This window comes from Cibotium barometz, chromosome 29 (genome assembly GCF_041138505.1).
Source record: "Cibotium barometz isolate CiBa-2024 chromosome 29, ASM4113850v1, whole genome shotgun sequence".
NCBI lineage: Eukaryota > Viridiplantae > Streptophyta > Polypodiopsida > Cyatheales > Cibotiaceae > Cibotium > Cibotium barometz.
Genome location: NC_141074.1, coordinates 27,717,715 through 27,743,979, shown reverse-complemented (window position 1 = coordinate 27,743,979; position 26,265 = coordinate 27,717,715). Strand labels below are relative to the sequence as shown.

Below are 26,265 nucleotides of genomic sequence, written 5' to 3'. Positions count from 1 at the left end.
TGCCGAGACAACAATATAATCCATATACCTCCATGTGGGTACTAGTTCTTCCCCAAAAAACTAGAAAGGGTACAGCAAGTACAACTCTCCATTCAGCCGGTACAGTAGGTACAATGGTTGGTACAGTTGGTACAGCTGGTACAGTGGCTGGTACAGCCGGTACGGTGGTTGATACAACAGGTACAGCAAGTACAGAAGCTGGTATAGCCGGTACAATGGGTGGTACAGCAAGTACAAAAGCTAGTACGGCCAATACAGTGGCTGGTACAGTAGGTACAATGGCTGGTACAATCGGTACGGTGGCTGGTACAACAAGTGCAACAAGTGCAAAAGCTGGTACAGCCAGTACAATCTAGAAGTGGACCCTCTATTACTATGGAGGAGGGGTTGTTCACACGTAGGCCGGTGGTGACCTGTGTCCCTGGAGGAACGACATTAAGGATGCCTCAAATAGGACCACAAGTTAGGCTTTCAAGCCCACTAGCCCACTAGTATCTAAAAATGCGAGCAATTGTTGTGCACATGAATAACATGTATGTATTAAGGCTTTCAACCTTTAGCATAAAACAAGTTAGCAACCTTTAATGTACCCAAGTTAGAACCGGACCTAGCATAATCATAATCCACTTCACGTAGGACAAGAGAACACTACACAGGGTATGTGAATTATGAGTTTCATAAGTCCAATGCATCCCAAATAAAGGGAGCCAAAAGGAATAATCCACCCCAGTAAAAGAGAGTCATAACATAATCCATAAACCTGAGGATGGATCCAAATCCCTAGAAAAGAAGTCGAAGAATCCATAGACCTGTATACCATAATCCTTGTATACCATAACTCTTACCACATACTATGTGCTAACCACACACCTTGGAGTAGAGGTGGACTTTATCCATAAAAGCATCATATCCATGAGATATCCAAAGATTTCTTCTCTATAAACTCGGACAGATTCGTCCATAGAAATTGCTTGTGAAGCCCAATACTTATATAAATCTCGTCCAAGAAAGAAATCTCCATAGATATAATCCATCCCAATAAAGGGAGCCATAAACAATGTTTCCCTGAAACCATCACAAGGCAAACAATAACACCTTTCTCCTTGCATAGCTATACAAGGGTTAGTGAACATCAAAAACACTTCATAGCAAAAGCACTAACTTTGCCAACTCAAAGTATACTTAGCTTTTCTTTGCCAGGTTGGTCATGAAGCCAAAAGAAATATCTCCTCACCATATTCTTAAGATATCCCGAGATATATCTCTATATAGCTTGCCTGTAAGCTTGATAATATAATCCACAATATCCATATGGAAAGAGTGCTAAATGTGTGCACATAAAGCCAACTCCATACTTCCAAGATAAATTTTGTGAATTCATAAATCCTTAGACCAAGCTGTCTATTGCTCATGCTCTTGCTCCATAGGCTCTAAAGTGGCTGGCCATGCTTAATAGCAATGATGGTATGTGTGGTCCCCACTTGAGATCTTTTCTCTTCCTTATTGATAGAAGGAAGCCTCCGCTTCCAAGAAAGCCTATGCTCTGATACCAATGTAACTCGCGGCGGGTGCCCGGGGGACTAGGGCCTTTTACACACTTGTTGATACCATCAATGCATGTTAAAACACTTAAACATGGCCACATCCTTAACACATATCCATCATCACTTTGCATAAAACATAAAGCTGGACAAAACATCCACAAATGCTGAAAATGGAGCTTGCACGTGTGACACCGCATAGAGGCCGGAATGGGCCGACCCCCCCCTTGAAGTATTTTATTACCCAAGGAGAATAATATCATGTATAAGCTTTGAGGGTCTTACTCTCCCCACGGGAGATGCCGGATTATCCATATACAAATGCCATAACACAGCCCAACACGAGGCAACCAAGCCGGAACATAGGCTGTAGAAATGCCGAGCCAACAATATAATCCATATACCTCCGTGTGGGTACTGATTTTTCCCCAAAAAACCACGGGTCTTCATGCAATAGAAAGGGTACAGCAAGTACAACTCTCCATTCAGCCGGTACAGCAAGTACAGTGGCTAGTGCAGCTGGTACAATGGCTGGTGCAACCGGTATGGTGGCTGGTACAACCGGTACGGTGGCTCGTACAGCCGGTACAGCAAGTACAGAAGCTGGTACAACCAGTACAATGGGTGGTACAACAAGTACAAAAGCTAGTACAGCCCGTACAAGGGCTGGTACAACAGGTACAGTGGCTGGTACAGCCGGTACGATGGTTGGTACAGCAGGTACAGCAAGTACAAATGCTGGTACAACAAGTACAATGGCTAGAAATCATAATAAATGATTAAATACCCTTGCCTGCAGTATTTCTTCGCAATGGAAGCCTCCAAAACAGTCCCCAACAGCCGGTATTCTTCATGGGCAGCCTTCAAGAGAGAGAGAAAGAGAGTAGCCATCATTAGGGCAGCCTGTAACGGTGGTAGAGGCCAGTGTGCAGCAAGAGAGCCTCTATTAATGAAGAGAGAGGGCTCCAATTTATAGATTTGGGCCTCCCATGAGCTAAAATGGCAAGAGAAGGTTACGATGACAAGTGGAGAGCCACACAATAGCTGAAGTGACAAGTGTGAGGCCACTTGTCTCACTTTGATCCATTTTCTAACAAGTGTCAGGCCACTTGTCTCACTTTGGTCCACTTTCTTGCCACATGTCCCAATCTAAGAGATGGGTCCTTCCATAAACTTTATCTCTAAAAATATCCCAACAGGTAGACATTCTGCCATAGGCACTCTGCCAACTTTTGGTATCTGCTCAATTCCAGATGTAATGACGCGAACAGAATTTCCATCGGAGTCGGGCCAAAAACAACAACTCTCCTAAATTTTAGGAGTGTGGTCCTTTGTATTCTAGGATAATCCCCCATTCCCAAAGCTTGTACTTTCCAAATATTTAAACATCCTGGAGTCCACCAGACCCCTTTCAGACTGGGAAATGTCCAGGCTGGTGACACCCCACCACCTCCACCTTCTTCACAAAGAGCATGGTCCTCAAGGCCATTCATACACTACGTAATGGGAGAGCTTAGGATCACGAGCGACTCACTCTCAAGTACATCTCACATGCCGATGATACCCTGCCACCCCTACAGGCCTACATGTTCAATACAGCCCTTTGTGAAGAATATACACCCTCTTGGTCCGCTAACACCATCACCCCCATCCTCAAAGCCCGAGATCCACTTGATCCTAATAATTACAAGACGATCATGATTGGGCACACATTGGCAAAACTCTATGGATCGGTGCTAGAGGCAGAGCTCAATTCATTCACAGAGAAACAAGGATGCAGAGCCTCAAGACACGAAGGATTTCAAAGGAGCTACTCTACCCTTGACAACATCTTCACCCTCCGAGACATCATCGAGGAGGGTAGAGCACGACATCACAGGATTTACTGCTGCTTTGTGGATTTCCGCAAAAAGCTTTGATAGCCCGCGCCTCCTACATTGTCTACACAAGATAGGAGTATCATCTGACATGATTTGGAGCATCATTGCCCTCTATGAGTCCGTCACCGCACGAGTGAGAGCCCCAAGATGTACATCGCAAGAGATTTCCACCACTATTGGGGTGGAACAAGGCTGCCCTCTATCACCCACTCTTTTTGGCCTAGACATTGATGAGATCTCGAGCTTCATTGACAGATTAGGCAGGGCTGGTCCCACACTGGCAGGCATATTGATCCCCCTACTACTTTATGCAGATGACATCATCCTCCTTTTAGATTCAGCCAAGGGTTTCAGAGACAATTTGATGCCTTACAAGAGTTATGTACTCAGCAGGACCTCTCTATTAACCTTGGTAAAACCAAGCTAGTGTTCTTCAATACCTCCCGCTCCTTCACATCCAGTTTGAGTTTCACATACAGAGGGGATCCTATGGAGATTGTGTCATCCTATGTCTAGACTCTACCTTAGTGTCACTTTCAGTGGCCCACCCCAAAAGGCTGCTCCATACATCAAGGCTAGTGTGAAGAGGGTGTCAAAAAGACAACCCTTAGTCTTGTGCTCTTGGAAATGTGCTTGGAAGCACTGCCAGATTTATCCGATGAGAAGGCATGGTAGAGGCAGCAGAGCACAAACCCAAAGGTGGCATGGTCACAATTTCAGGCATGGAATACTCGGCCAGGGAGGGGAGGAGTTGATTTTGGCATTGAGGGGACAAGACCCATGGCATTTACCGGAGTTGAGACGCAACCCCGAGAGTTTGTGCTTCTCAAGATCCAATAGGAGTACAGGCCCCAACCTTTCCAAGTTATAGACCGGTTTTATGTGGATGCGCAGGCTTGTGAACAAGGTGGCATGATTGGTATTCTGGCAGGCACTACTTTCTTCGATCATGCACCCACTATTCTATCCCTGGAGGACCCAACGAGGCACGATAGACATTTAAGCACTTGGATCCCAAACAGTCTCATTCAGGATTCTGAGATTTGTAACAAGATAGAGGAGATTTGGGAGAGTATGGATTTTCATACAGGTTCACCTGCAGTAGCCGTCGACCCACGCCTTCGAGAGATCAACAGTTTATCACAAGAGGCCACACGAAATAGATTGGCTAGCTTCCGAGAGTAGAAGTGGAGCATTTGTCGGAGCCTAGCCTCCTTGCAATGGCTTCAGGAGGATACCCCGAACAGCTCGTGGATTGAAGCCCAGTTGGCTGTGTCCCGTTCAGAGCTTAGGTCCATCGAGGAGCGGAGGTTGGAGTAAAGATAACATGCTAGAGCCTCCTTTTGGACCCAAGTAGGAAACAGGGTCACCACAGATTTCTTTGAGATTCCAAGCCCCCCATATGCGGAGGGATGGTATCCGCACGTTTCGAGGCCAAGATGGATCGATAGTTGGGGATCCCCCCATTTCTTCTATTCTCTTCCCACGGGTGCACCCCTATCCTCTCAAGTGCTAGACGCGCGTGAGCAGGTTTGTTGGCTCACGAGAGAGGTGGTTCCTCCCACTCTCCGGACTTTCCTATTGACACCTTTTACCTCATAGAAGCTTGCGGAGGCTCTAATGGCACTCCCCATGGGCAAATGCGCAGGAGAAGATGGGCTTTCTGTTTCCTTATTTCTTTCCCATTGGGATCTCACGGAAGACCGTTTTTTTTCCTAGGAAAGAGACTTTTATTTAGTATGAAAAAACCATACAACAATCAAAGCTATAAGCCGGAATAGAATAGAAACACCCCAATATGTAAGGTGATTTCAACCACTGAGGAGCATCATGATGCCATGAGAGACTTGTGGGACTAGAGGAAAAGAAAATGCCATCGTCCCACTCCCGCATATAAACAACGCGCTTTGCCTCTGCGGAATGAGAGGACCCTTGAATACGAGCCCAAGCAACCATGAGAGTATGGATGATATCACACCATATAGTACTAATGCACTGAGACCCAAAAATCTACTCTGCTATTTTCATTGGTAGAGGTATTGCCCAGCATGGTTTATTGCAGCATGTCCCTGAATCTGATTATACACCCCCCCAGACAGAGGATTGACACCAGTTGGGAGATTGTTGCCAGTATTACATCATGGCAAATTTGGAGAGCTAGATGCACGGAGGCTATAGAGGCCACTGCCCTCATAGAAAAGCTACGGGCTAGACTGGGAAAGCTAAGCAACCGTCCCCCAAGTCACACACATGGCGCGGCCACTCAATTTGCCCATAAGTTCTTTCTATTTGCTACTTCCCTTAGTGCTAGGCTTCATTATGGCTAAGTCTGCCCTGCATCTCCGAAGGTTTGACAAAAACTCAGTACGAAGGGCTTTGTGTGAATATATGCTCTTATGTGTGTATGTGTGTGTGTGTGTGTGTGTGTGTGTGGAGTGCATGTGTGAGAGCATATCTTGATATAACCCACTATTGGGCATTGATGGCGTTAGTGGAGATGTAGTAGTATCTAGTCCATACTATGATAATGGAGTTGATAGTTATATAGTCTTGTGGGTTGACTACCATGAGTATATAACATGCACGTTCCTAAAAGCTGAATTTGGGCATGTTCCTGGATTCATCTAGATATATAATTCAGCTGTATTAGCGGACATGCAGATTTCACATTGTGAAGTTTTCGTCCGAGTTGCGGCCAGTTGATATTGTGGTAATTCTTTCTATCTTTAGCAGTGCATTTGCCCTATCAACTACTTATTTGTTTTGCACTAATTCTTTCTATTTGCTACTTCCCTTAGTGCTAGGCTTCACTATGGCTGAGTCTGCCCTGCATCTCCGAAGGTTTGACAGAAACTCAATATGAAGGGCTTTGTGTGAATATATGCTCTTGTGTGTGTGTGTGTGTGTGTGTGTGTGTATGTGTGTGTGTGTGTGGAGTGCGTGTGTGAGAGCATATCTTGATATAAAGTTCTACACCCACTATTGGGCACTGATGACTTTAGTAGGGATGTTGTAGTATCTAGTCCATACTATGCATAATGGAGTTGATAGTTATATAGTCTTGTGGGTTGACTACCATGAGTATATAACATGCACGTTCCTAAAAGGTGAATTTGGGCATGTTCTTGGATTCATCTAGGTATATATATATATATAGAACCCCAAATGTGCTGTGCAGTGCTGCATCCCCATAAACAATGTTATACAATCTCAAAATCTGCCGCACATCTCGGGCAGGTAGGTGCTACACCGAAAACCGATCTCCACTAATTGGTGGGGAGAGACCATGTAGAAATAACCAAAAGAAATGAGAGATCCGGCTCCTTTTACTTGAATGCAAAAGCCTATGCCAATATCTGTGATGTATCACTGGAGAGATATCACAGCTCTTCCAATGAGGCCTAAGAGTAAGGATCATATGCATCTGTCGAGTGACGAGAAGCTTGGCATTCCGGACCGTGAAACTAAAAAAGGGAAGAATTTTCAATGGATCGAAGGCATCAATCCACTCCCACTCTCCTGGATCCCACTAAAGATATCTGACAAGACTTCCACCATATAGCCACAAACACCAAGAGCCCTGACATGTAAGACGGCTTCAAAACTATAACCTTCAATGAAATTATGACCATGGGCTCCATGCTAAAGAGGTTGTTAGAGGGATTGATCCATTTGATTCCCAAGGAGGGTGGTGACAGATTGGAGATTCGGAAATGGAGTCCCATCACCCTCCTAGGGACTGCCTACAAAATCCTAGCCAAAGAGCCTTTCCTCACTGATTTCATTCATGGCGCGTGTACAGGTTTCGTCCAAGATTGAAGCATTCTGGACAACATCTTCACTTTTTGAGAGGCGACCACTTTGTCCTAGTTAAGGCAACGGATCTTATTGTTCTCCTTCTCAATTTTGAGAAAGCCTATGACAGGGTAAACTTGGGCCTTCTCGAGGGGACAATGTGCCGGATGGGATTTCCCAAGGACAGGATCCGAGGTGTTTATGGGCTCTATTCAGTTTACACAACCACGTTCTCATTCAGGGAGCGCGAGCTGACAAATTTCCACTTTCTTGCTTGGTCTGGCAAGGCAGTCCACTGGCACCTTGTCTATTTTTGTTTGCGGTCAAGGCCATGGGTAGTTTTCTCTCCGCTCAAGAGAGACGGCTCCAAGGGCTGTCTCCCCCCATCCGCACGCAGGAGGAGTTGCTTGATTAAGAGTTTGTCGATGACACAACAACATACGTATTCGGAGATGAGGGGAATCTCCAAAGATTCGCAGAGGCGCCCCTCTTCTGAGCATTCAGAAGAACTTGCTATATTAGGGTTCAGCCAAGCTTTCCTTACCTGGCCGAGTCATGATGGTGAACCAAGTTCTTCTCGCCACCATGTGGTATATCACTTCTTGTTGGGCCTTCTCCAGTGCTTGCATTGGTTAGGTTCAGCGGTTGATCCGTGTTTTTCTCTTGGCTGGTAGCAACATGAGGGCTTCCTGGCCAAGGTGGCCTGGAGAGTGATGATTCAACCGCAACATGCAGGGCCATCATTGGCCCCTCTATTGAGAGCCGCGCCCTTTTGTGGGAGATTCCACGAGATACAAGAGAGACATGGCCTCTACAAGATATCAAGGACATTCCACAACCTTTTTTGAGAGGGATTCAATCCACTTGCACGGGTGATACAATATAGTATGAGGATCAAGAGATGCCTTAGCATGTATTTGATGGAGCTCAAACGACACAGGGATGAACTGTTGAGGCAGCATGCTGAGAGACAAGCCCAACCCCAACAAGACCTCCCAAAAAGGCATCACAGATTTCTTTTGGTACACACATCCACATCAGAGTCCCCCACCCATACTACTGCCTCTGCTCTGGCTTCAGAGCCCACCACCCCTACCCACGCTCTACCTCCACTCCCATAGGAGTTCTTAGTGAGAAAGCCCGATCAATTCTACGAGCCAAACACCCTTGACCCAGAGCATCAAGACCCTCCACCACATAGACAAATCCAAGAGGTTCTCCACCAACATAACATGCTCCTATCACAAAGGCATGACCCTAATTCTACCCTAAGATTAGTACTCGCTGACGAGGGATCATAGGATAATCAACTGCGTGCCATGTAGTGCTAAAGCAGCGGAGATAGGCCTAGGCATTCGCATTCCAGCGTGCCCGGCACCCATGGCCCCCCGGACGACAGCCACGATCCCCTCATCAGCTCCAAATCTAGGTCATACTCCATCGCCATCAAGCTACCTTTCGAAGTGACGTGGCTCAGGGAGACCTCTCAGCCATTCTCATTAGCCCCATGCTTGATATATTGAAGTGGTGTACTCTTGTTTCGTTCTATTTCATTTTCTACTCAAGACATTTAGTTTCCTTGAGTTTTGGATGTATTGGTACTTTTGTCTCATAGGCCACTTTGGCCTCTTGTAGATGTTAATGTATCTTTCTTCTTTCTCTCTCTCTCTCTCTCTCATGGCATGAAGCTACGCAGGCCCCCCCTCCTCAATTCGTGCTGGTGGCCCTTGCTGCGCACCTGCTGCCCTTGTCGCGCTGCGCTCCTGTTGTGCCCCTTCAGCGCTGTTGTGCTGCGCACCTTGCCCAGCTTACTGTGCTGCACTGCTGCGCCCTTGCTGTGCACGCACGCGCTTACTGTACTGCACTGCTGCCCCCTTACTGTGCACACACGCTGCTGTGCTGAGCCCCTCTGCCTCCCTGTTCCGCTGATGCTGCTCTCATGTTTCTATGTTCCTAGTATTCCATTATGAGTTTCCATGGATAGTTTTGTATCACCCTAGTGAGATAGCTATGATTATGTTTTGTTTCTGTTTTATTTTCCATTCCATGATGAGATATGCCATGGACATTATTGTATCACTTTGGTCTCAGAGGCCTTTAGTAGACTCTCTCTCTCTCTCTCTCTCTCTCTCTCTCTCTCTCTCTCTCTCTCTCTCTCTCTCATGCTTGATATTGTACATGGTTTTGTCTCCAGAGATACCACATACATTGTACATGGTTTTGTCTCATAGGCCAGTTCTCTTTGGCCTAAGAGAGACGTTAATACAATCTTTCTTTCTTTCTTTCTTTCTCTCTCTCACGCTTGATATTTTGGAGAGTGGTATACCATCTACTCGGAGCTGATGTTGCCCTCATGTTTCTATGTTCTTAGTATTCCATGATGAGTTTCCATGGACAGTTTTGTATCACCCCAGTGAGATAGCTATGTTTATGTTTTCTTTCTGTTTTATTTTCCATTCCATGATGAGCTATGCCATGGACATTATTGTATCACTTTGGTCTCATAGGCCCATTGGGTCTTTAGTAGACGCTTAATAGATCTTTCTTTCTTTCTTTCTCTCTTTGGTCTTTAGTAGACACTTTGGTCTCACAGGCCTGTTGGGTCTTTAGTAGACGGAGACCCACAGAGGAGAGGATCTCCCAATTATGCCACACAGAGGTTGAGACGGAGGAGCATTACATATGCCGCTGCCCAGTATACTATGAAATCCTGGAGAGGTCCACTCTCCAGGATCATTGACTTCCAGGACCAGCGTTGCCTAGGCCTCTTCCTGCTTGAGCTCCGCAGACACAGGGACACCTTCTTGAGAGAGCTTCGGCCCCAGCCACCCCGCCCCCTCCCTCACCAGCCAACCATCACCAGTTTCTTCCGGACCCAGGAGGTGGAGGACACCGATATAGTGGATCTTGGGGACCCTCCTTGAGTTGCTCCGGACCTACCTCACCTGAGATGAGCTACCTCGGACCGAGCCTCCGCACTCCAACGTGGCCGACAGCAGCGTGCCCGACGCCCCCGGCCATCTACCACAATCACCTCATCAGCTCTTGATCCAAAACATGCTCCACCGCCATCGAGCTACCTTTCCATGTGACATAGCTGAGGGAGACCTCTCGGCCATACTCATTAGCCCCATGCTGGAGAGTGGTATACCATCTACTCAAAGCTGATGTTGCTCTCATGTTTCTAAGTTCTAAGTATTCCATGATGAGTTTCCATGGACAGTTTTGTATCACCCCAATGAGATAGCTATGTTTTTGTTTTCTTTCTTTTTTATTTACCATTCCATGATGAGATATGCCATGCACATTATTGTATCACTTTGTTCTCATAGGCCCATTGGGTCTTTAGTAGACGCTTAATACATATATCTCTCTCTCTCTCCACACACATGGCACACATATGCAAAGAGCTTCTACCATATCCCTCAGCAGCCGCCCATACCACAGCCGCAGGAGTCCCGCCCTACCACCTCTACTTTCTTTACCGCCTCGATGGTAGAGAGAGCTATTCGCCGGTTACAGCATCGGAGAGCGGCTGACCACACAGGTATACAGAGTAAGCATCTTATTTATGCAGCTGACACACTGGGACTCTTTGCTGCTCCCCTCTTTAATAGGGCACTAGTGGAGGGCCTACCAGCTGAGTGGACTATGCACACCATCATGCCTCTACACAAAGCGGGAGACATGCTAGACCCCAGTAACTACAAGACTATCATGATTGGTCATACATTGGCCAAACTTTATGGCGCAGTGCTCGAGGCAGAGTTGAGCTCATATGCAGAGAAGGAGGGATTGCGAGCACCAGGGTAGGCTCGATTCCGATGAGCTTTCTCCACTATTGACCATATTCACTCTGAGATGTCTGATTGACCAGGCTAGGGCGCGGGAGAAGAGATTATACTGCTGCTTTGTGGATTTCCGCAAAGCATTTGACACGGTGCCACGAGAGAGACTCTTCCAGTGCCTACAGTCATTGGGGATCCCATCAGAGATGATTTGGGGCATCTATGATTTATATGAGCAGGTCCTCGGGCGCATACGATGCCCCGGGGGACTATCTGATGTTATTGCTAGCACCATGTGTGTGAAGCAAGGATGCCCACTCTCTCCTACACTATTTGGGCTATACATCGATGAGGTGGCTGACTTCATTGGTCACGGTGGTGGAGACGGGGTAGACATCTCAAGTACCACAGTCCACATTATGCTATATGCAGATGATATTATTCTGGTCTCTAAGTCACGGATGGGACTACAGCACCATCTCCATGCACTCGATGACTTTTGCACACAGAGGGGGCTTACAGCGAACCTTGGGAAAACCAAGGCCATGATTTTCCACACCTCAAGGTCGGTTCGACGACAAGCCATCTTCACACTAGTAGGAGGACAGATAGAGGTGGTAGACTCATATGTGTACCTGGGGCTTACATTTACGACTCCGCCAAGAAGATTTACTATGGCACAGGCAGCCAGGGATAGACTCACACGAGGGTATGCAGCTCTGGCCATGCTAGAGAGACAGTGTCACCAGGCACACTTCCAGGAGCCCCGCACGAAGGAGTGGTTGTTTGATACATTAGTCACCCCTGCTTTGATGTATGCTACAGCACTATGGGCACCTGGGCTCGCCACCTCCACATGGTCTCAGATAGAGAGGCCTCAGATTCTCATGCTCTCACGGATAATCCGCAGCAAACCCTCCGTCCCACATGACATTGTCCGGACGGAGTTTGCTGCACCTCCTATGCTAGTAGAGGTCCTCTTCCAGAAGATCTGCTTCATACAAAGGATCAAAGATATGCCATCAGATCGACTCTCACATAGAGCTTTTGAGGCGTCTAGGCAGCTCGCAGAGAGTGGAGATAGGAGATCATGGTATTCACAGATGATACACTGGCTCACTCAGCATGGTCTCGACATAGATCACCTGCCACCTTTCGAGTATGATATACATGCACCACACATCCAGCTCTCTCACAATGAGAGGAACAGAGTCCTTCGGCAGGATTTATGGCAGCGATACACTCAAGAGACTTGGATTACACCCAGTCAGCCTCTACCGCCGAAGATGCTATACTACAGAGATCAGTTTATGCATATCTCAACGGATGGATTCATACAGAGACCTGGATACATGGATGTGTGCATGCCTCACAGTGCCGGAGTGTCATCACACCAGCTTGAGATTGAGGCAGGTAGGACAGCACGGATCCCCAGAGTAGAGGATATGCAGACTATGCCAGGAGGAAGTTGAGAGTGAGGAACATTATGTATGCAGATGCAGAGCATATAGTGTCATTAGAGAGAGATACACCACCATCTTCAGTGGACATCCCTCACTCCGCCAGATCGTGGAGTCCACAGACCAATGCAGATTTGGCCAGTTCTTGTTAGAGACACAGCGCCATAGAGAGACACTGATACGGACTCATACCACAGGGAGAGGTGGGCGACAGCTCCAGCTCACTGATTTCTTCCAGAGATCTATCCTAGTGCCTACCCTCACACAGGAGGGGGTTACACTTCAACGCGTTGCGAACCTCCGAGCCAGACGGAGAACGAGAGCACTAGGCTACCAGACTCCCAGACTACATCAAAGGGAGATCACAAAGATATGGGCTCGACATCAGCACCATATCCAGGAGCGGCTAGCTCACTTACACTCACACCCGATGCTTCGAGGTATTTTTGCCTCGCCATCGCCTATGTATCACATATTACACCCCCATTATGGTACTGGTTGGAGCTAGGCAGATCTGCATTGCATTCTTGTATACCCTACGCATATAGGTTGCATACTAAGCCTCTAGCAGTAGTGCTCCATCCATCACACCCCCCCACTAGCTCAGTACTATAAAGCAGCACGATTGCACCGCAGCCTTTTGTACTGCAGCTCTACTATTTTCATCTGCTGAAAACCCTGGCTTATTCACACACACAAAACAAGAGATGTGCATGCTTCTTGCATCCCACAACAGCTTTGTATTTAACCCAAAGAGCTGCTTGAGGTACGCAACACCAAGACCGCATAAAGTTTGCGTTTTACCACTTATGTAGGATTGTTTGAGATAAAAGCAGATTACCATAAGCAAATCAATGAGTCCCTAGTAAAGAATGCCAAGGACACATTAATGCCACCACAATAAATTTTGAATCCACAATCCTACCTTCCTAACTGGGAGAGAAACCTCCATGGCTCGTATGGAATGGTCCATGTCAATGCTACTGTGCAAAACAAAAAGCTTCATATCAAGCCCCTTACGCTTCAGAAGAGACCACTGCTGTTCCAGAGCTTTATAAGTTGGAAGAAAAACGAGTATATTTTTTTTCAAATCCTCCTCCTTTCTATGAAGATGAGTGACCAAATCAGTTATCATCTGTTGAATGTGTTGCCCTAAATTATCTGCCTTCTCAAATGATGCAAAAAAGGACTCTGAATCCAGACAATCAGCTCTTTTCACATTCAATAATGCTATCACCTGGACCATAAGACAAAAGAAACAAGATAGTTAATCTCTCCAAAGGAGAAATGGGAATAAAAGGGGTCGAGCTATAGAAAAAGATGAGGGAAGATATTTTGATTTGAGCTCTATAACCTGATTATCTATTTAACTCAACACTTGGAGGACTTTCATCCAACATCTGCTCTTACTTCTTCAAGATAATTAAGTTCGCACTTGAACCGAACAGAATGCCAATCTGTGACTGAATTTAAAACCGGTATGATTTCAACCTTCTCTCCTCTGTCAAGATCCTTGAAGTACTCTCTGTAAAGATTGCAATCAAAGGTTGCAGACATCAATACCAACCTGTGGGTCAAAGAAAATTCAGATATTTTCAGACAGCTTAAGCTGTGAAGTGCCACCCCAAAGGACAAAATCTCTCTCTCTCTCTCTCTCTCTCTCTCTCTCTCTCTCTCTCTCTAATGGTCTTCAATACCTCTCGCCCCTCACATCCAGATTGAGCTTCACATATAGAGGGGATCCTGTGGAGATTGTCTCATCCTATGTCTACCTTGGTGTCACTTTCAGTGGCCCACGATTTACCATGGTTCCCACAGCACATGCCAGAGTGACGCGGGGATATGCAGCCTTGAGCTTACTTGAGCTGCAGTGCTTCCAAGCACATTTCCAAGAGCCCAGGACGAAGGGCTGGCTTTTTGACACCCTCGTCACAACAGCCTTGATGTATGGAGCAGCTTTCTAGGGGCCAGATTTATCCGATGAGGATTGGCAGCGAGTTGAGAGGCCCCAGGTCATGATGTTCTCCCGTATGATGGGCAGCAAACCATCAGTCCCACACCAGATTATCCAGGCAGAGTTTGCTGCAGCCCCGATGGTAGTGGATGCACTCTTCCAGACAGTCACATACCTCCATCGCATCAATCACATGGATCCCCACAGCTACCGAGGCTTGCCTTGGAGTCCTCCAGACAGCTAGCACTTGAGGGCCACTTTGGAGTATGGTATGCACTAGTTTCCACTTGGTTCTCAGTATATGGGCTCTGCATGGACCGCCTACCCCCCCTTCAGTACAGTTTGGACTCCCCTTTCCTCCGGCTGTCTCATGAGGATACCAACCGGATTATCCGGTTAGATCTTCTCAGCCTCTACACACATTGCACATGGATCACACCTCCGGAGCTCCCCACAAAGATGCACTTCTACAGAGATCACTTCCTCACACTCACTGAGGATGGATTCCCATGCCATGCGGATTGCGATTGACCAGATACAGGTTTCATCCCACCGCCTCAAAGTGGAGACAAGAAGAGTTGAGCGCATCTTCAGAGCCGGGAAGCTCGTACGGTATACATTTTTCAGTATTTTCCAGTATTTTCTACTCAGTATCATCTCGGAGTCTTACAGTTCTGTTCTTATAACTGTAGGACAATCAGTTTATTGTGCTTTTTAGTCTCATTTAGTTGTTCTCTTTGATAAGACACCAACTTCAGATGTACTCTCCGTTTTGGTCTCATAGGCCACTATGGCCTCTTAGAGACGTTAATATATCATTTCATTCTCTCTCTCTCTCTCTCTCTCTCTCTCTCTCTCTCTCTCTCTCTCTCTACCCTTGACCACATCTTCACCCTCCGTGCCATCATCGAGGAGGGTAGAGCACGACACCAGAGGATTTACTGCTGCTTTGTGGATTTCCGCAAAGCTTTTGATACTGTACCCCGAGCCCGCCTCTTACACCGTCTACAGGAGATCGGAGTCCCATCTAACATGGTTTGGAGCATCATCGCACTCTATGAGTCCGTCACCAGACGAGTGAGAGCCCCAGGAGGTACATCACAGGAGATTTCCAACACCATTGGGGTGAAACAGGGCTGCCCTCTATCACCCACTCTTTTCGGCCTCTACATTGATGAGATCTCGAGCTTCATTGATGGATTAGGAGGGGCTGGTCCCACACTGGCAGGAATATTGATCCCCATACTACTTTATGCAGATGACATCGTCCTCCTCTCAGACTCAGCCGAAGGGCTTCAGAGACAGTTGGATGCCTTACATGACTTTTGCACCCAGCGGGACCTCTCTGTTAACCTTGGTAAAACCAAGGTAATGGTCTTCAATACCTCTCGCCCCGTCACATCAAGATTGAGCTTCACATATAGACGGGATCCTGTGGAGATTGTCTCATCCTATGTCTACCTTGGTGTCACTTTCACTGGCCCACGCTTTACCATGCTTCCCGCAGCACATGCTAGAGTGACGCGGGGATATGCAGCCTTGAGCTTACTTGAGCGGCAGTGCTTCCAGGCACATTTCCAAGAGCCCAAGACGAAGGGCTGGCTTTTTGACACCCTCGTCACACCAGCCTTCATGTATGGAGCAGCTTTCTAGGGGCCAGATTTATCCGATGAGGATTGGCAGCGAGTTGAGAGGACCCAGGTCATGATGTTCTCCCGTATGATCCGCAGCAAACCATCAATCCCACACCAAATTATCCAAGCAGAGTTTGCTGCAGCCCCGATGGTAGTGGAGGCACTCTTCCAGACAGTCACGTACCTTCATCCCATCAATCACATGGATCCCCACAGGTACCCGACGCTTGCCCTGGAGTCCTCTAGACAGCTAGCACTTGAGGGGCACTCTGGAGTATGGTATGCACTAGTTTCCACTTGGTTCTCAGTATATGGGCTCTACATGGACCGCCTACCCCCCCTTCAGTGCAGTTTGGACTCCCCTTTTTTCCGGCTGTCTCACAAGGATACCAACCGGGTTATCCGGTCAAATCTTCTTAGCCTCTACACACATTGCACATGGATCACAACCCCAGAGCTCCCCACGAAGATGCACTTTTACAGAGACCACTTCCTCACACTCACAGAGGATGGATTCATCCAGCAACCGGGCTACTTGAGTGTTCACATGTCCCATGCCATGCGGATTGCGATTGGCCTGATACGGGTTTCTTCCCACCACCTCGGAGTTGAGACAGGTAGAGCTGCGCGCATCTTCAGAGCCGGGAAGCTCATACGGACACCCAGAGAGGAGAGGATATCCCGACTATGCCACATAGAGGTTGAGACGGAGGAGCATTACATATGCCGCTGCCCAGTATACTATGAGAAGCGCGAGAGGTTTCACTGTCTATTTCGTGAGGGATTCGGTCCACTCTCCAGGATCATTGACTTCCACGACCAGCGTTGCTTGGGATGCTCCACCGCCATCAAGCTACCTTTCCACGTTAAAGAAAAGCTTACTTCGGATCCAGTATTGGTCTTACCGGACCTCCGAAAGGCTTTTGTTGTCCAGTGTGATGCATGTGGAAACAGCATTGGGGCAGTTCTCATGCAGGAAGGACATGTGATAGCCTATGAGAGTCGAATATTGCAGGATGCCGAGAAGCATTTACAGGTTTATGAGAAAGAGATGTTGGCTGTAATTCATGCTCTTTCTACATGGAAACACTATTTGCTTGGGGCTGATTTCACTGTGCAGACAGATCATCAGACATTGCGATATTTCCTCACGCAAACTAAGCTTTCAGAGAAGCATATGCGATGGACAAACTTTTTGTCTATGTTTCACTTCCAGATTGTGCATGTGGAAGGCAAAAAGAATGTTGTGGCAGATGCTTTGTCACGCAAGCCACAGGTCTAGCAGTTTCACTTGCTTATCATCATGAGCTTGATGAAATGAAAGAGCAATATGCCCATGATGAGGACTTTGAAAGGTTGTATGATCAGATGTCTGAGGGTCAGCGGCATGAGCACTATACTCTCAGAGATGGGTTTTTGGTCGACTGTGTGTTACCAGGCAATTGCGTCTCAAGGTTATGATTGAAAGTCATGCTCCACCGTATGCGGGTCATAGAGGTATTGACGCCACGGTAAAAGCAGTTGAGACTTTCTTTTACTGGCCAACCTTGAGAAGAGATGTTGATGCCTTTGTAAGGCAATGCATCGTATGTCAGAAGGTAAAGTTTGACCGTCAAAAGACACCAGGGTTACTTCAGCCTTTACCTATTCCAGATAGACCATGGGAGAGCATTGCCATGGATTTTATATTTGATCTTCCACGGACACAAACGGGGAATGATGGCATTTGGACTATCATATGCAGGTTCAGTAAGCAGGCTCATTTCATTCCCGTGCGTAAGACGATCAAAGTTGATCATATGGTGAAGTTGTTCATGGCGAACATCTTCAAGTATCATGGCTTGCCTACGTCTATCATTAGTGACCGTGATCCACGGATGACGAGTTTATTCTGGAGAGGGTTGTTTGACAACATGGGTACAACTCTCAAGTTTTCATCTTCATTTCATCCACAAACAGATGGTCAATCGGAAGAGGCTAACTCTACAGTGTTAGATCTTCTTAAGTGTTATGTGTCAGAGCACAAGCAACAATGGGAAAAGTATCTTCCTTTGGTGGAGTTTGCATATAACAACACTGCCCATACCTCGACGGGCAAGGCGCCTTTTGAGATTGTGGAAGGAGGGAAGAAGGTACCACCTATTTTGCATACAAAGGATAAGATCTTTGAGGCTGATCAGTATGTGGAGAGTATGGATGAAGCTTATCGGAGAGTTAAGTTGGCACTCCAGAAAACTCAGCAGAAGCAAAAGAAAGCAGCAGACCGTCACAGACGTGCATTAGAGTTTGCATTGGGTGATTGGGTTCTTTTGCGATTTGAAAAGGCTAGGCTCAAGAAGATGAAGGGTAAAGAGCGCTTATTCCCTAAGTTGACCATGCGCTATTATGGGCCTTTTCAGGTATTGGAAAAGATTGGTGAGGTGGCCTATCACTTGAAGCTACCAGATCACTGGAGGATTCACAATGCATTTCACGTGAGTCTCCTTAGACCTTTCCATGGGGATGTGCCTGAGGATGTATCAAATGAGGCTCAGCCGGAAGTTGAGGAACTTGATGAGGTTCTTATTCCAGAGCAGATACTGGCACATAAGGAAAGAAAGGTACGAGGTAAAGTTTCCCGTCGCTATCTTGTGAAGTTCAAGAACTATTCACCGATGGATGCGAAGTGGATGGAGGAAGGTGACTTAACAGATTCACCTCAGGTTTTGCAGCTTTATCTCAATGCCTTTGAGTTGGAGCCGACTCTTGTTACGGCTCATTCAGGTTCAGCAGAGCATGGGTCTGGAGCATTTCCCGATGCTCAAGAGGGGGGTAGCACCTCCACTCCCTTGATACAGACAGGCTCAGATGACATCTAGAGGTCGCTTGGTGCAATTTTTGTCTCACCCGAAGGTACTGATGGCTGACAGTACATCTGTTTCTGGGACTTCTATGATATATGTGTACTAGTCACATTGGATGTTGTGGTTGTGTATGGTTCACAGTGGTATACAACTTGGACTACTATTACACCATTGGTTTGCAGTGAATGTTGTTACATGTGCATGCCTTAGAGAGATTGGGACGCTGATCTTGCCATATTGTATATTTCACTTTAGATATTTTGCTGTATCACCAGAATGCAATGGAGGACGCTTGCCATTTTTCAAGAGGGGGGTATGTGAAAATGGAACAGCACAAGTGTGGGCATGGTGGTTGCTGAGCAAAATAAATATTAGATGATTCACATTTAGGGTGCCCGGACAAAGGGAATGATGTGTGGACATCCTCAGGTGTGAAGGGGGGACCAAGGACATTAATATTTGTAATGTTTGAACCTTGGGGTGGCCCCTAGGAACTTTAATAAATATTAAAGTAAGGGGCCTAGGATATTTTTGGAGAGAGGAAACTCCACTTTTGGAGTTACACGTTTCTCTCTCTCTCTCTCTCTCTCTCTCTCTCTCTCTCTCTCTCTCTCTCTCTCTCTCTCTCTCTCTCTCTCTCTCTCTCGCTTTTGGGGAAGCGTGTAAGCTTCATGCATGGAAGAGAAGGAAAAACGTGTGTCGACTGGTTGCATAGTGAACTACTATGTGTGTGAAGCAGGCCGTACATCGCTGTGGAGGCTGCCCGTACAGAGCTATACGACAGCAGGTACAGTGTACGGCTGCTGCAGGTCCAGGCGGCACTGACAAGAACTGAAGGCAGGTACAGTCCACGTGGCTGCTGTACGACTGCAGGTATAGGTTGCTGCGTACGGATTAGTACAGGCGGCACTGGCAAGTACAGACAGCAGGCGGCTGTTGTGCAGGCGAGTACTGTACGGTACAAACTGGCGCAGGGTACTGTACGGGCTGAACAGTTCAGGTGCTGCAAGACGCTTGACACATGCTGGTACAGTTGCTGTACGACAGCTGAAACAGGTAGCAATTGCACGTACAGAACTGTACGGATAAGTACAGCAGAGTACTACAGTGCTGTACGGACTGGTACAGTGAAGTACATCTGACCTGTACGGATAGGTACATGCAGGTACAATTCTGTTCAGTCCAGAACAGTAGCGGGCGGTGCATTTCCAGTTGCAGGCAGTGCTTTATCAGAGCTTAGTGGGTGCATCAATCAAGTGGTTGCAGGAAGGAAAGTACAGACTGGTACGATCGGCCTCACGAGTGCAGAACCACGCACTCATTTGGTAAGCTCTGAACTTGTCCATCTTTCTTTCTTTCCACTCGCTTATGTCTGTTGCAGAGTTGTGTTATCTGGCCCCTTGTGAGAGGAGGGGTATGGCAGATTGAAAGAGTGGAAACAGAGATTGGACAGTGGATGTGTATGTGAACTGAGTTGTGGAACCATGTACATGAGATATGCCAGATGTGTGCTCAAGGCTGCCCTGCTGAATTGTCTTGGTTGATCAGAGGGAAGCACAGAGTGTTGCTTTTGTGGGACACAAATCTGTGTGTGAATCCTCTGTGCTAAGAGGTCTTGAGGGCTGCCAGATTGGACATACAGGTTTATTCTCCTAGCTGGTTTTGTTGTACTCAACTTTACATCTCATTGAATTTGAATAAAGAAATACCGAAAGGGGCGCCAAGCTTTGGGGCCAACAGGTGTTGATTTCATTTCAGTTTTGGGGCATTCTAGCTCCAGTTAAATTTGTTATTTTTTGGACTACAAGTGGAAGGGTGACTGCTAGTCTACCGTTCTTTGGTTTCTACCAGAGGCCGGTTTCAGTTAGAAAGTTTCTTTTATCCATGACTCAGTACTCTCATGGACTCCTTGTATTACTTTTGGTCTCATATACTCTTGGGGTCATTTGTAAACATAAAAATTACTTTCTTTATTTCTTTCTTGACCAAAAAGGAAGGCTTCTGAGGCTGGACTTAAAAAAGGCATATGATCCCTTGGTATTATTGGGTAGACAATGTTTCCAGGCCAATTTTCAGAATCCATGTTTGATTCCATGGTCCACACAACAGCTGCATGTGGGGCGTACCTCCTCTCTTGCATCTGGATGGACACTTTTCCGATACAGTCTTGATACCCCCAGCCTCTAGCTCAGTATACAGAGGCTGGACCCGGATTATCCAGATGGACATTCTCCAGCATTTCATGTTCCAGAAATGGACTAAGAAACTTCAAGTGTCAACACAGACACAGTTTTACAGGGACCATTTCTTACACATCACCACTTATGTTTTCCTTCATAGAAGAAAGGCACATGTTACATGTTATGAGGATTATGATTGGTCAGATCAAGGTTCGTCGTCCACATTATTTGAGATGGAAGACAAGCTAATTTAGCACTTAACTTCAATACCTCCAGTATCATAACTACACAGCATTAGACCATACGAATCATAACAAGTGATTTTCTTGGAAGTGGTGGTGTTTCATAAAGAACCTGATGTTGCCATTCCGCAGCATAAACTGTTTTATGCATGTAAGTGCTAGATCTGACTCTATAGACCTCTCGTGCACCTCATCAAATATTATAGCTTTGTATCGTGACAACACCGTGCCACCTTCACATCTCAGCTCCTCTAAAAGAACGCCTGTAGTTTCAAATATGATCTTGGACCTGTCACAAATCAAACTAATAAATCAATCCTTCACCAGAACAAAGTCTCTAAGAACAAAGGAATTGACTTGAAGGAGACAAGTCTGACTGTCTTAAAGCCCATAAGCAACAGCAAGTAATTCTTTACAACTTATTAGACCCTTAGCAGTTATAAAGAATACACCCTAACTGATCAGATCCTTCCTTGAACGGCTACCAAAGGTCAATCTGCCAAACGATAATAGTTAAACCTCAAAAAAAAAAAAAAGCAAATCAATAATGCAGCCAGAACAAAGTGTGGGCATGTATGCTGCTTGGAATTGTGCTCTAACTAGAAAGAGAAGTGCCTTCTACTTGCAAGAAGAAAGCTGTAACAGCACTTCTAAAGACTACCTTAAATTGCTCCCCAGCCATGACAATTATGCAGCTACTGGCACAAGCATTTGTTTGGGTCACAACTAGCCCTTCAAGGAGAATACTCCTTTTTCAAAGTTTCCTCCTCCTTAAACTGCTTTCTTTGTTAAGATAACTCCAAAAACTAGCAGAGATCAAAGAAAGCAGCCATAGCTCACAATCCAAGGCAAGATTCACGATTTTGAATGAAAGATAAAATACATGTATATCTTCCTCTACGTCAAAAGTTTGAGTGTTGGCAAGGTGGCAAGGTTGTATGCTTGCTTCACATATTTATCAACCTTCATGAGAACCAAGGCCTAAGCTTTGTTAGCATATTCATCCCCAGATTCTGCTCTTTTATGGTGCCCATTTGGTCCCTTTTGCATGGCCCTTGCTTGTGGGCTGGCCACCCCTTTTTCTACTATTTTTCTGGGATTTTTCCCATCCTTTCTGGCATTTACCAGTCGGCCATGTCCAGTAGCTCCAGTCGGCCTGTTTTGCAGCTCCAGTCGGCCAGCCTTCCCTTACCACCTCTCTTTTCCCATTTAGTCTTGTACATATTTTGTTCCCTCACTTATGAGACTATCAGTGTCTCTTGCTTGGGACTGTTTTGCTTAAATATATTCAGCATAGTTCTCTCCATATGTATATGGCTCAAAGGGGGGCTACATACTTGGGGGGGTGGGGGGGGGGGGGCACGCGGCCGTCCCAAAACCTAGCCAATTTGGTGAGTCGGTCAAATGGCATTATCCCCCCTCGATGTCCTTGGTAATCCAACCACAAAATCCATAGAAATACTCTACCATTTCTTTTCAAATATTTCCAATGGCATCAACTAGCCACCATGTCTCAAGCGTTCAACTCTATTGACTTGGCATTGCTTGCAATTTCAAACATATTGTTCAGCATCAACCTTCAGCTTTGGCCAAAAGAAATCTCATATAGCTAATGACCGGAAAGTTAGGTATGCCTAGCTCAAATTTAATGATCACGGGAGCCTTGGACACATTTCGGGTAATCCAAAACGTGTGCTTCTCCCAGTCACCGTCTGGGGTAAACTTGTGAAACCACTGGATCTCTAGATAATGTCAAGAGGGGCAACCATAAAATCTCGCATAAATTCTATGCCCTGGATGGCTAATTTAGCACTCAAACTTGATGCTCGTTGTCATGCCTCTACTAAATCCCTCCATTTTCTCATCGACCGAGGTCAACAAGAACAAGCTCACCGAGTGGCTTGTTCCGTTGACCACGTCCTTTCTACTGCCACTGTCAAATAGGACAACTCCTCTCTAGCCACCTATATAGCCAAATGTCTTGAGCAACTCATTTCGACAAAAGTCTTCAAGAGGATGAAGGGAATCTTGGGAAAGCTTCCCCTATGGTTCAACTTGAGAAAGGAGGACTGAAATTAGGATTTTCAGCAAAAAGACCAGAAATTACAGCAATAAAAGAGAGCTGTTTTGCTGAATTTCAATCATTGTGAGTGTGTAGGAGAGTGATTAGCATCCGGAAACACTCTTGGAAGCTTGAGAAACACCTTAGCAAGCTTGGAAATGGAGTTGGGAAGGAGAAAGTGCAGAAAATGCAGCCCAATAGCCCTCATGAAGAAGGTGCCCATCTCTAGAGAGAGGAGGAAGAGTGAGGTGGTAAGTTGTCCACTGTAGGTGGCAGGCAAGTGCTTTGTGGAGCAAGCTAGAGTGGACACATGGCTGGTTACTCCCTTTGTACAAAGGGGATAAGGTCTCGGCGTTGGACATTGGGTTATGTCCACCTCGGGACATCAGTGTGTGTGGACACCAGGCTGGTCATAATTTATAAGTGAGTTTTGGTCGCCCAAAACTTAATGAAGTGTGTACACACTCACTTATAAATTAGTGCTAACTCCTAAGGCCAAATTTATGACCAATACTTACCACCTCTCACATGCCACATAACCATGTCAGCAGACAGTTTCACACGCACGGTTAGCGGGCAGGCGTCCCCTTACCCAAAACTACACATTGGTCAAGCAAGCATGAAAACAGCATGCAATTTCAATTGCAAGCAAGCACATAAAGATGCTATGCAATGCAGCATTGGTATGGACAATCCCCGTTCATGAGACTATACCAAAATAGACGTGCTCTTGGCAAGTACACAAGGTACCAGACCCAATGGAACACCAATCCACCAAGCATTTCCAGACATGTACATGGAGGCACAAGTCCCAACGAAAAGCCAAGTCCATAGTATCACATAAGTGGCATCAATCCCCGGCATGTAAAACGGCCATGGACACCAGTCCAATGTACATACATGATACGAAAGCACAGGTGGACCAATTGGGTGGCCAAATGGTGACAATAAGACAAGGTCCATTGTTCAAGTTCTTGGAGCCAGAGGCTCCCGAGGAAGACCCTAATTGGGTCTGGTTCTAGCCCTTGCCATCGGCAATGGCTGCTTTGGCTACTCCGGGCTGAGAGGTCTTTGGTTTTCCATTGTTGTATTTCATCTCAGCACTTAACGCAAGCAAAAGTGCCCAATCAAAAGTCTATGGCTCAAACACACACACATCCAATTGGATTTGCATATCTAAACCGTACAAGCATTGACCTCTCTTGTCCTCGTCTGATTTTTGCAATTGTAAAGCCAGGTGAGTGACTTACGAATTGGAGGACTCGCTGCACGTTCTGGAATCTGGCGCAATCCCTCTCAAGCTACTCAAGATAGTGAGGCGGTAGGAACTAATTACTGAGGTCATCAGTTTGAAGCCTATTTTGCTGCTAGTAGGAAGTTGGATATAGAAAAGGTTGTGTTAACTAGTTGTTACATAGAAGGGAAAGCCATCTCTTGGTGGACACATTGGGCCCAAGAAAATTCCAATTATGGAGTTAATGGGACCAATTTATCACGGATCCAAGAGTACAAAGTTGTGGGGTCACGTTTACCATCATACTTACTAAAATCATAGTAACAGGGGATGTCCGTCTGGGGCCTTAGGGACGGGGGAACGTCGTCCCGGCCTCCCTTTCACATGGGGATGCGTCCCTCTGCAAAGGGAACGTCCCATGTGCCGTCCCTCACAAGGGGACAATCGTCCCCTATCAGGGGACATCTTAAATTTGTGGGACGGGGGGGTGTTTGGGGACATGAAGAAATTTTTGGAAGGCTTTGCCTCTTAGGTTTTAAGTTTTATGTTTTAATGTTTTAAAAAAAGCCTATCTAAAGGCTTATGTGTAAAGTTTGTTGAGTGATCTTTGCTCTCCTCCATCTTTGTTGTGCACACTCTCCTCCATCTCTCCTCTGGAGTGTGCACACTGCACACTGCACAAGTTCTTGAGGCTTGAGCGTGCCAAAGCTCCATCTAAGCTACCATCAGCCTTCAATGGCCTCTTCCTCACGAGCACTAGCAATCCGTGTGGGGGGCAAGGGTTCAGGTTGGTCTTGGTAGGAAGACATGAATACCCACAGACACGTCCCATCCCTGTCCCCGTTCCCTGCCTCTAGGCATTCCCCAAACCCTTCCCCGTCCCCGTTCCCGTCCCTGACCCATGTGACTATGACTAAAATTCATCCTTGAGTGAAGGTGAGTCAAAGAAGTGCTAGTATTGTCCTTGCGTCAAGTGCTGCAAGGAATCGCTCGTCCTCCATGTGTCGTCACCGTTCCTCGTGTGCGGCATAGCGAGCTGTTGCCTGTGTTCAAAGCGCTCTAACACCTGTAAATCATGTAACGCACTGGACTATTGTGTAACTCCACAATGGAGATTGCCGAAGCAAGTATCTGGGAAGAGATCTCGGTGATGACTAGCTATCAAATCCCCAAGGGTCTCCTTGTAGAGCAATCCTGAAACATGACCCGAAACCTGCAAAACTAATCCATAAAACATGAAGGGAGTGGAGTCCTGACTCACCACCCAACCATGACAACCGTGAGCGAAACCCACAAGACTAGGTTGTCTCCACCAAGCCACGAGCTAAGCCAACTAGCAAGACGCACCGACCAATCTCTACTCCATGACGTCCCATACCACCACGGAGCTACCCTTGCGGGCCTCGAGGCTGCTGCTGGCCTCGGCTGCATGAAGCAGGTGCACGTCTGCACTAGATCCAAGCTCCTGACCACAAAGCTCTCGCAAAGACTCACGAGACTCCGACTAACTGACTAACCTTGGCCACCCTTTTATAGGCTCTTGGTTGGTCACCGAGCGTCCACACTTGGATGCCCGCCCGTCAAGACTAGCTTCGAGGCTTGGGGTGGCTTGGAGCTAGGCAGGCTGATTGGCGAGGTGGGCTAGGGATGTA

General features: G+C 46.7%; 1 protein-coding gene across 7 annotated transcripts in view; it reads right to left on the bottom strand.

Annotated features, from left to right (window-relative positions):
- The window catches only part of LOC147622000 (zinc finger (CCCH type) helicase family protein), an 85,301-nt gene that overhangs the window by 38,838 nt on the left and 20,198 nt on the right, over window positions 1-26,265 (bottom strand). For 5 of the 7 annotated variants that reach the window (XR_015269630.1, XR_015269631.1, XM_086823039.1 and 2 more), the window contains exons 3-5: window positions 21,430-21,606; window positions 13,875-14,031; window positions 13,390-13,701 (exon numbers count right to left, since the gene is read on the bottom strand). Coding sequence is in view for 5 of the 7 variants with exons in the window: in XM_086823039.1 (XP_086679165.1) it covers window positions 13,390-13,701; window positions 13,875-14,031; window positions 21,430-21,606 (646 nt within the window). In the remaining 2 variants the exon portion in view is untranslated. The remainder of the gene's footprint in view (window positions 1-13,389; window positions 13,702-13,874; window positions 14,032-21,429; window positions 21,607-26,265) is intronic. The other 2 variants (XM_086823042.1, XM_086823041.1) reach the window with 1 other exon arrangement.